General features: G+C 35.6%; 2 protein-coding genes across 3 annotated transcripts; both read right to left on the bottom strand.

The window, feature by feature from the left end:
* Positions 1-441: 441 nt before the first annotated feature.
* Positions 442-7154, bottom strand: LOC132266831 (probable disease resistance protein At5g66900). Of its 2 annotated transcripts, none has more exons than XM_059767816.1 (6): positions 6173-7154; positions 4592-4995; positions 3564-3922; positions 2283-2488; positions 1315-2184; positions 442-1209 (listed from the first exon to the last, which is right to left on the bottom strand). In XM_059767816.1, exons 1-5 carry the CDS (start codon positions 6822-6824, stop codon positions 1346-1348), a joined length of 2460 nt encoding a protein of 819 aa, XP_059623799.1. In that variant the 5' UTR covers positions 6825-7154; the 3' UTR covers positions 442-1209; positions 1315-1345. The 2 variants fall into 2 exon arrangements, with proteins under 2 accessions (XP_059623799.1, XP_059623800.1); XM_059767817.1 differs by having other exon boundaries at positions 442-1151.
* A 2187-nt stretch (positions 7155-9341) lies between these two features.
* LOC132316452 (uncharacterized) lies at positions 9342-10835 on the bottom strand. Its single transcript, XM_059814925.1, has 3 exons — positions 10424-10835; positions 10140-10333; positions 9342-9797 (listed from the first exon to the last, which is right to left on the bottom strand). Exons 1-3 carry the CDS (start codon positions 10833-10835, stop codon positions 9342-9344), a joined length of 1062 nt encoding a protein of 353 aa, XP_059670908.1.
* Between the last annotated feature and the right edge of the window lie 469 nt (positions 10836-11304).

The raw sequence follows: 11304 nt of genomic DNA, 5'->3' as shown, positions 1-11304 counted from the left end.
TGTATTCACATAGACAGTTTTCATTCGATTTAAAAGTTTAAATTGTTGATGTTATCTATGATTTCATAATAACCTCCTCCGAATTCAATATTGAACAAAAAACAAGACTCCGAAAGAGAATTACTTGCAAAAATGAGATAGGCCTATTTTTCATGTTATATTACTTTGGAGGCATTTTTAATGCATCAATGTTTTATTTTGTTATCTAAATGCAAAAAGGGTATGATGATAAATTTAATAAGAGCTTTTCAATTTTTTTTTTTTCTTTTTTTTCAAATTTGTAAACAAATATTTCAATAGTTGTGCTAGTGTGATTATTCAAATTCTTTTATATATAATAAGTAAATAAAATATGTATAGATTCTATCACAAACCATCTCATGAAAATAAAACTAGATAGTAACGATTTCGCACAAGATGATCCAATTTAATTATTGCTCAATTTGTTACCAATAACGTACCTTTTCTTTGACCCATCTACATCATAAACAACTAGATCAAAACATGGGGGTCTATGATCCCATCTCTTCAAGGACGTAGCAAGAGAATATATATATATATATATATAGACACACACACGTTGGTTATTGCTATCTTTGTAGAATTATACAGTAAACATGAGGTTCTAAAATGCAGCATTGCATTTGCTTCATCAACACTGTAACACCACTAACAATCCCACCGTTTTTGCTTTTATATGATCTATATATATATATGACCTATCAGAGGAAGGAAATAAACATATATGTACTGAAATTGCATAACATGTTGGTCAATCATATTTGAAGACACCATGGACTGATGCTTTCCTTGGGTATCAACATCTTTAACATGGGAATGACCCTCTGGAAAGGTAACTGAAAATCGCTTGCATATATCCTCATCATACTTGAATATTCTCCAAACGTCCGAATTCCATGCATGATTGGTGAAGGAACTGAGTCTTGAGTGCATTTTCACCTTACCCAAGTGAACTTGTTAAACTTTAAATCAAGTCGGGTAACTCCTTGCAGTACCCAACAGGTAAACCGCTACAGTCTGATGAAGATGTCTGTCAAACAACCACCTCGCTCTCTTTGCATTGATAGAATTGCTAGAGGAATTCTCTTCCGCCAAGTATGATGAAAACCAACTCTATGCTATACTGGACACTGTAATGGCAACAGCAGTGACTCTCAAAATTGTAAATTAGTACATGCTTTACAACATCTGACCACCAACACCAACACCAAACAAACAACCAAATATTTAATAACATTAGCGACAGTAATAACAATGATAACAAGAAAAACAACCGAATAAAAATAAATATACCTCAGGTTAGACACCATTTTCTTATGGTTTCTCAGAAGTGAAGATTGGGAAGCCAGTTCAAATTGATTTCTTCATCAAGCACATTTATCTTCAAATTGGTGACATGAGTCTTAAAAGGTTCCCAGAGATCAGAAGCCTCTTTGTTGCATATTACCTCCTCTAATTTTAAAAGGTCCTTTACCGATGGCGGCAACTTATGAAATTCACAACCTCTCATGTCAAGCTTTTCCAAACCACGCAACCCACCGATCCCCATTGGCAACTGACTCATGCTTAAACAATCAGATATATCAAGAACTCTTAATTCATGGAGGCTTCCGATTGATTTTGGTAGCTCCAAAAGGTTTGTACAGGCATGAAGCCTCAGTATGTCTAAACTTGTTAGCCTTCCCAATTCTTCAGGAAGTTCTTCAAGATCATGACATTTGGTGATCCTGAGCTTTTTAAGGGAGGCAATACCACAAAGACCCTTAGGCAGTTTAACTAAATCAATGCAACAGTCAATATCAATCTCCACAAGATTTGGGAACATATGGGGGATATCGATGGTACAGTTTGTAAAGGCCTCGCCAATCTCACACATAATTAAGGATATTTTCTGCAAATTCCTGAATTGTAATGCGGATTTACCAAGGGAAGAAACTGAAACATTCTCTAGTCTGATTCTCTTTAGACTGGACAATGAATCAAGTAGAGGAAAGTTGCTCAGTTTAGCTGGGGAGAAGCCATAATTTGTGATGATCAGAACCTTCAATTGGTCCATTTTCTCCATGAATTCAGGTAGGCCGTAGTTCTTTGTCCAGAAATTCAATATTAGAACTTTAACTTCAGGTAGTTGGATATTGCACCAGTTTGAGGAGAATGCTTCATCTGCAATCAAATTCTGCCCAGTGTGAACTAGGGGAAAAAGAAAACAATACCAAATATTCTGCAGCAGGATTCATTTTGAAAATGTGAGATAAGCAAACCTGTAGTGATGGACAAGAGTTGGGCTTGTAAGGGTTTCTGCATTTGTTCAATTGACCACTTGGGAAGGTCATTTCCTCTTATCTCCATAATTAACCTTTTCCTCTGTTCTACAGGCTCTTGGCTACTCTGGTGAATAGCCAGCTCTCTCAGCAGATCATGCTGCATGACAAAATGCTCACCGCCATCAACCTCACTTGCATCTTTCCTGTGAATGGGAGTAAATCAGGTTTACTTATGGTGAAATTCTATTTTTAGGCATACAATTTATAACAAATATCCTAATGCCGTGCCCCATGCTTAGTCAATCAATTGCGGAAAAAAAAATGAACAAAGAAATTCAGGGTCAATTTGGCAACTAAAAACAAGATCGGGATAAAACAGCAGCTGGAATATCCCTACAATTCAAAGTTCCCATATATTCCATCCTCTTATTCAGTTTTCTATAGCCCTCTCAATGGACGTTCATACGGAATAATAATAATAATAATAATAATAATAATAATGATAATAATAGTAATGATGGTGATGATGCTAAGGGCATCATTAATTAACAATAAAATTGAGCTCTAAAGTAAGAAAATGGTTTTTTGAGTTTGACTACAGTTGCTACTTCTATTTATCAGTATGACAGCAGCCCCCCTGTGTAAAGAATACCAAAGGCCACATACATTTGTTCATCCCTACAAAATTCCTCGATTAATGGGGACCACAATTGGTAATAGTCATCTATAAAGTGACATAATAACAATAATGGCAAAAACAATAAACAATGAAGTGTTATTTTTTAACCACCTTTTGCCAATTATCGCTATATAAACACCTGGCATCTCTTTGGCTTTCAACCCTGTATCCCCTTCCACTTTATTCCCCTTCAAACCATTTTTATCCCTTTTTTTATGACAAGTCTTCAATGGCTTCCTCTCATCTTGCCTCAAGGCCCTCAACTGGTGCTACCTCTACCTTCTAAACAAAACATTCAATTACTATTCCTATTAGGACATGCACATGCATAAACTGACAGACAACTAAAACTTAATGTATATTGAAGTCTAAACTCTACAGAAATCAGTTTGTGGAAAAGATTTTTTTTAATTATTATTTAGAAAAGGTCAAAACTCAAAATTTAAATAATATATGCAGTCCACCCCATCCAGCACATCGAATAAACTGAAGTTACTGAACCATCAAATCATTATGGCCCTTTTTGCAAACTAACACACAAGACATCATCAAACAGACCATGATTGATCATTTTAAAGAAAAATAGGAATCTATAATACCTTGTAAGCACAAGATTGACCAAATTTCGGGTGAATAGATCATGGATGTTGGCAAGAGCAGAGATTTCATCTAGGTCGTGTAGTTCCACCCCAATATCAATAAGAGCGGTGGCAGAGATCCTTTGATCTTCAGGAAATGAACCTAGGTCCAGGAAGCATTCCATGACTTTAATTTTTTCACCCAAGGCATCTACACTAGTTTGGAGATGAATAAGCAGATCACTGCTAGAATCAAAAATGGATTTCCCTTCTTCAGACCATTGATTTAGTGTACGTCTCCAGATCACCTCAGGTTGTCCACATAGCGATCCACCAACCACTGTAAGGGCCAGCGGGAATCCCCTACAACCTCTCACTATCTGCAATTTAATGTGGCAAATTAAATCAGCTGCAATTTCTTGCAAAGAAAAGTAATGCAGAATGGCAGACAAGTATACAAAATATCTACTTCTTGATCTTCAACTAAATGGAAATAATGCAGACTTGCAGATAAGTAAATACAAGTTCTACTTCTTGTTCAATTAATTGAATCTGACATGCTTCTAATTTGCAGATAAGTAAATAGAAGTTTTACTTTTTGGACCAACAGGTCAGTGGCCTAGCGGTACCAAGCCCCTACTTCTCAAAGAGAGGTCAGGGGTTCGAGCCTCATTGGAGGCATGTGTGTGTGAGTACCAATTAGGGGGAAAAAAAAAAGAGGATAATTTTGGTCAAGGTTCCAGTCCCACTTGGCTAGAAGTCAGTGACTCTTTCACCAAGTATTAGAGTATTCTAACTATTAGAATGTACTACCATGGTTTTTTCCATTTAAAAAAAAAAAAGTTCTATTCGGATATACAAACTCCGAAGTAAAAAAATCATCGTATTGAAGGCTGCATATTTTATATTTTCAGATCCTTACAAAAATGGTGATACAAAAGTAAAACATGTAAGCATAGATTTACTATGTGTAAAAACACAATTCTATCATATCAGACAAGTACGAAAAAATATATAAGCTCTTATCCATACAAGCGTTTGCATTCTACCTTGTTGACAAGATCTTCTGGTATGTTGGAGCTCTCACCTTGACGAAATGCTGAATTTCGAAAAACAGCCATGGCATATTCATCATTCAACAGTTCCAATTTACATGTTGAATGAAATCTAGGAAATACAAATCTTGATGTGACCAATATTTTGTATTCTGGTATTGGGATCATGAATTTCAGAATAAGGGATTCTGATCCAGACCATACATCATCCAGGACCAACAACTTAGGACTTGTTCCTGTTTGATTCACCAGAAAGTTTCCCAATTTGTTGATTGCATCGTCGTCATTTAGAAACTCAGGCACCTGAAAGTTCTTATGTTGAAACATGTTTTGAACAATGACCTTGAGATTGGGTGACTTCGAAACCGTGACAAAGAAAATATTGTCCTGAAATTTTCCTGTCCAAGCATAGCATTTTCAAATAGGTTAGAAGTACAATACAATATGTAACAGCATTAAAAATTTAAGAAGTTCATAGATGAAATTCTTTCCAAGCTTTCAAAGGTCTGGTAACAACTTTTCTTTTGCAGTAAATAATTGATAATCAAATAAAACTGAGGAATCGAGCAAATACATTTTCTTGCAGAAACTAAACGTTTCTTTTTTCTTTAAGAGTAAAACTGACAAATAGAAAACAATTCCAAAATGAAATTGGTCGATAGTTTTCTGAGGTTTGAAAAAAAAAGACTTCAAGGAAATGTCTTTGTAGTTCGTTAGACAATTGTTTTATGTTTCTTGAACACTGTTTTAAAAGAAGAAAGCTAAAAAGGTCCTATGTAATGGTGCACATAATTCGGTTCGGTCCGGTTCTTGGAAGAATCAACACCAAACTGGTCCCATCAATCCAAATATATTGGAACCAAACCTAACCATTGGAACCAGTGGAACCAAATCAAACCTAATTGTAGATCATCGGCTCAGTTCATATATATATATCAATATTTACAAATACAAATCAAATGATGGTAGTTATATATGTTAACTACCATCTACTCTAAAAGCTTAAGCTGTTAGAGAGGGTGTAACTTTAATATTTAAATCCTTCAACATGCCCACTCATGTATGGACTTCTTTTGGTCCAACAAGTGTTTCGATTTATTTTGTTATCAGGGTGACGGCTGATATCATGGTAACTACCATCTACTTTGAAATCTTAAGCTATTAGAGAGTTTGTAACTTTAATATTTATATCCTCCAACAATATATATATATATATATATATATATATATATATATATAACTAATGGTTCAATTTAGTTCGGTCCTTTTGGAATCTAAACAGAGAAGTTCTTTAGTTTTTAGAACCCTAACCGAACTGTTCATAGTTCCATCACAGAACGCTATGTAACCACTGAGTTACAACCAATGCTAATAAACTTGGCAAAAGAAATGATCTCCAGTCATGACACAAAATTTAAAGGCCTTTTAGATAAATTTAGCCAGTAGCATGGCTCAATATGACACCAAAAAAAATTATTAGTTCCTAAAGCACATAACAATTGCCCAAAAATAAATATATAAATTAAACAGAACAACAAAGGCAAGAAGATGAGATAATAATCCCTATATCAATACCTTTAATTTCAACATCATAACAGAGCATTTTGGCCAAGGTAGTCTTCCCACATCCTCCAGCAGCCGAAAGCACGACCACCTGTACACCATCCTGCAGCAACTTCATCTTCAATTCTTGAAGTGGCGCATCTAATCCAATAATAAAATCCGAAACTCTCAGAGCTCCGCACGAACCTACTAACACATTCGAATCACAAACCTGTCGACCTTTCCTCACACCCGACCAGATTCTATCCAATTTCCCATCAATTTCATTCACTTTCGCCAGAGTCTTCCTGCTATCTCTTGTCTGCATAGCTTGAACATCCGTCTGAAAGAATTTCACAAGCAAATCTTCAAATTCGAGAAGCTTCTTAGAGTACGAAGGCCTCTTGAAGAATTTCAAACACTTGGTCTGCGAGCACTTGCGGACCAGCTTCGCGGCCTCTTTCAACCGATCGGTGAACATTTTGGTTTCTTCCGGAGAAATGTCCAATTCTCGGTCCAATTTCCCAATCTCACGCACAATCGGTTCGAGTGAATTGAGTCTTGATTCGAGTCGGTCGAGGTTGGACTTGAAGGTGATGGCTTTGTCTTTGACATCAACAACTGCTTTCAGTAATTCACCAAATGCTGCTCCCAAAGCAGCCCCTCCCACGAGGGCTAACGCCATCTATATGATTGTTTTTCTCTGCACAGAAAAACCCAATTCACTGAAAATCAAGAGGAATCGGAAAAACCCAATTTACTGAAAATCAAGAGGTTTCTGGATCTTCTGGTTGTGTTTTCGATTGTCAACTCTTCAGCGAAGTGTGGGTGTGCAAGTATGGGAGAGAAGGAATGAATATTTTGGAATTTCAGAAGTTACTCTGATTTTTCCTGAGAAGAGGTGAGAGGAATGCAATCGTCTTCGTGTATATGTCAGCAAAACATGTTTTGATTTGGGAAAAGGGTCGAAACTTCCGAGTTTGCTGTCGTTGGACCCCTGGGAAAAATACGACCAAGTACCGCGGCGTTGACCTGAAGACTTATTTCCTCCAATTACCGTTGGTTTAAAAGGAAAGGTTAATTAAACAAAAAAGAGGAAATTACAAAATGACTTGTTTGGTCAGTGTAGAGATCCTTTCAGATTGGAAAAAGGAGGTTTGTTGTATGTAAGTCCAAAATTTGGTGGTGGAAGCGCTATTTATAGAAGTTTTGGGCCAATAGTAATTAAGAGAATCCAAAACCACATACGTTTGGAAAAAAAAAAAAATTGAGATTGTTTTTTGTTGCATTTTTTTTTTTTTTTTTAAGTTAGAAGTAATTACACACACTTCCTACTTGCACCGAGATTTAAACCTCCAACCTTCCCTTTGGGGATAAGGGGTGATAGTGCGGCCAATTGGTTGGTTGGTTTTTTTTTTTTTTTTTGCCCATTTGTGGGTTGTGATCCAGTGTGTCGGACTTTGGGAAGTATCATTTTGCACCCTTCTTGTTTTCTTGTGTCCATGTTTTGATTGTATGGGACACAAAAGCCTTTTTGATGATCCTAAAGGTTTCTTTCAAGATCGAATGGTAAAATGATAGAGGCGATTTTAAGGTGTTTTGTCTAAAATGGCTGGAATTTCATCATAATCATCAATGTCATCATTAATGATTGGAAGATGGAGATTTAAAAAATCAAGAATTGGTACTTATGATCGGACAACTCTGATGACTCTTGTAGAACTTGACAGGCAAATTAGCCCAATAGAAAGAAGAATTTGATGGTGTATATGTAAATTTTTTTGAATTTCGAGGGAACCAACAATTTGATAATGGTAAAGTAGAGATTTAAAAAATCTATAACGAATCTAAATTGATACCAATTAAAAAAAAAAAATTCGGCATGACCTCTGCTAAAAAGGATCCTACAACAACCTGCTTAAATGCAAAAAAAAATGTAATAGCCTCTCTTGAACCTTCAAAACTTATCTAACCTGTTTCAACACACAATAAAAATAATACATTTCAACATTCCTTTCATCCATTCATTATGCCTCAACATAGTTTATCTAATGGTGGAACAACCACATACCATTTAATCCAAGTATCATAATTACAGTCCCAAAAAAATTAAATAAAAAAAATTAAATAAAATAAAAAAATATGGTTAAAATCCAAAGTCCATATCTTACAACGTTTAAACAACCTATATTAAAGTTACAGCCCATTAATACAATTACAATAACAAAAGTCCATAAGTCTCCATATAAAATACAATATGCTAAGTTTAACAAAAATAGTGAGACTTAGATACAAAAATAGCAAAATGATCTTCTAATCCAAATTAGGCCTGTGGTGAAATGTCATTCACCACTTCTTTTCCGTGTCCTGTAAAATGTTAAATAATAAGGTGAGCATAAAACTCAGTAAGTGGTGCCTAAGACACACCTTTTGTGACCCCGTGAATCCAAATAATGAATAGAAATATAGAAAACGGGATCATGCTGTGCTGGGAGAAAATACAACAATTACAAGGACAAAATGGACAATATGATGCTATGGAATGCTATAACATGCTATGTCGCTCCCCATTTTCAAAATCTTTTCTATTTCTTCACTTTTCAAACTGTTAATATAATCCGTCCCTCGGTGACGCCTTGGCGACATAAGAGAAGAATTGGTTATTGTCCCTGACCCTTGATAACCCTGAGACGTCATTTGGGGCCCAGATAACTCAACTACGCTAGGGTAATTTCCCTAGTTCCCTCTAGGTTATATCAACGCCACGAACCCTCGGTACTCCCTCGGTGTCCAGGTTTTTTCACAAAACCACTTATCAAAACTTTTTCCCAAAGCACCCTTTTTCATTCACTTCAAATCATTTTGCCCTTTTTCATGCCCAATGCTATGCATGAATATCGCATACTTTGCCAATACTATGAAAATGAAGAATTTATACTACACAAATTAACATACTTTCTTATAGCAATTTCCAACAAGTTAATCAAGGGTAGATCCAGGATTTCTGAATGGAGTGGGCTAATATTAAACATAAATTTAATTACAAAATATCTTAAGCCAAAAAATAAAATAAAAATAAAAAAATTTATAACATAACATAGATAAATATTTGAATTCAAATATTACAAAATATCTATTTAAGTTGTGCTCGACGAGTCTTTAAAGACTCGAATTCGTCGATAATAGATTCCAAGTCAATTTTTCAAATAAGTTCCCGTTCAGGGTTGATGGTCATGAAGTCAGCATGAAATTCATCTCCAATCTTGCTACGCCTCACTGTTTTAACACGTCTCATGCCTAAAAATGCTCTCTCCGTAGTTACTGTAGAAACAGGTTGAGTCAACACAAGACGAATCAATCTGTCAACCAAAGGATAGTACTCAATCTTCCTGCTTACAACTAGTTCCCGACTTAAATCAGTAAGAGAAGAAATATTCTGAAACTTGGGATCACTAGGTACATCAAGCTGATAATGCATCAACTGATGCTTCAATGTTTTAACATCTTGACTAGTGAAATCCCAAGGATAGAATTTCTCAGCAAGAATGCATATCTTTTCCATGTTAAAAGATTTAAAATAATCACTAGGATCCAAAGTCGAGCTAAGAGTAAGAAGTTCCACTACTTCATTTCTGAATCTATGTTCTAACTCTATCAACTGTAAATCTATTGTAGAGTTGAAAATGTCAAAGTGATAATGGTGCTCAACTGTAATATGATCTTGTTACTGACAATGACAACCCGTACCCTCTACATAACGAGAACTCAAATCAAGTATATCAATGTTATTTCGATTGCAAAATGACACAACATTGGCAAGGAAAATATTCCAATCATCTTGTCTGAATTTTTGAAGAAGAGTTTTAGTTGTTGAGACTAATTTCAAAGCATTTAGAATGTCTTGAGATTTGCGTTGCAAAGCCTAGCAAAGTGTGTCAGTGAATCCTATAATCTTATACATTAGGTGTAAGATAAATATGAATTCAAAGCTTTTCATTACCTTGTACACACCTAAAGCTTGCCCACGTATATGTTGACTTTGTCCATCCTTTCTAAGACTTTCAACAACTGTGCAGGATGCAGTATACATATCAATCAAATCCTTCACAGAATCATAATGTGAGCTCCAATGAGTTGCTCCAGCTCGATGCAATGTGCCAATCTGATTAGCCCCTTTACTGGATTCACGTTTACCTGTGCTCAACATACATGCAATCTCATCCCTCTAAAAAGATTGTAATTTAACAAGACGCTTGGGAGAGGAAATAACAAGATTGACAATACAAGTTAGGTGAGAAAAGAATTGCCAAATATTTGGCTCATCATTTGCTGCTGCAACTAATGCTAGTTGTAGTCGATGAGCAAAACAATGGACATAATAAGCAAATGGGCAATCTTTAAAAAATAATGCTTGTAGTCCATTCCATTCACCACGCATATTACTAGCACCATCGTACCCTTGACCTCTCAAATTTTGAATTAAAAGATTAAACTGAACAAGAATATCAGATATTGCATCCTTAAGCGTAACTGCTGATGTGTTTTCAACTCCCATAATGCTAAAAAAACGTTCCATTAACAAACCATCATGCTTGACATATCTTAAAACAGGAGCCATTTGCTCTGTTTTAGACTTATCTTGTGCTTCATCAACAACAATACAATATTTGCCTCCCGCAATTTCATCACAAATCATTTTTCTCACTCTATTTGCAAGAATATGAAGAATCTCTTTTTGAATTGATGGAGCAATGTATTGGGCATTTTGTGGAGCATTGTTTAAGATAACACTTGAGAGTTCATCATTTCCTTCTGCTCTGCACTTTAACAGTTCGATAAAATTCCTTCGATTGTGAACTTTCATCATGGCCTCTAAAAGTAATTCCTTGCAGTGCTAGCAAGCGAACGATTTCAATACTTCCCTTAAGCCGCATTCGATTCTTCAAAACCTTTTCTCTTGATTGGGCATTCAACACTTTATCAATATGTTGCGCCGATTTCTTTAAGTTCCCATAAAGCATGGCACATTTTGTATGTGGTGAGGATTGAAGTCCCATGTGTTTTAAGAATACACGATTATCTCCATCATTAACTCTCTTCCAACCTCTAAAATCACCATCAATAAGTGAAGAACGACTCGTCGCCGTATTATTTCTCTTTGCAAA

This window comes from Cornus florida, unplaced genomic scaffold (genome assembly GCF_030987335.1).
Source record: "Cornus florida cultivar Cherokee Brave unplaced genomic scaffold, ASM3098733v1 CherokeeBrave_3.0.0_Hap2_Chr07, whole genome shotgun sequence".
NCBI classification, from domain to species: Eukaryota; Viridiplantae; Streptophyta; class Magnoliopsida; order Cornales; family Cornaceae; genus Cornus; species Cornus florida.
Note: the sequence above shows the minus strand (reverse complement) of the source record. Positions and strands in the feature narration are given on the sequence as shown.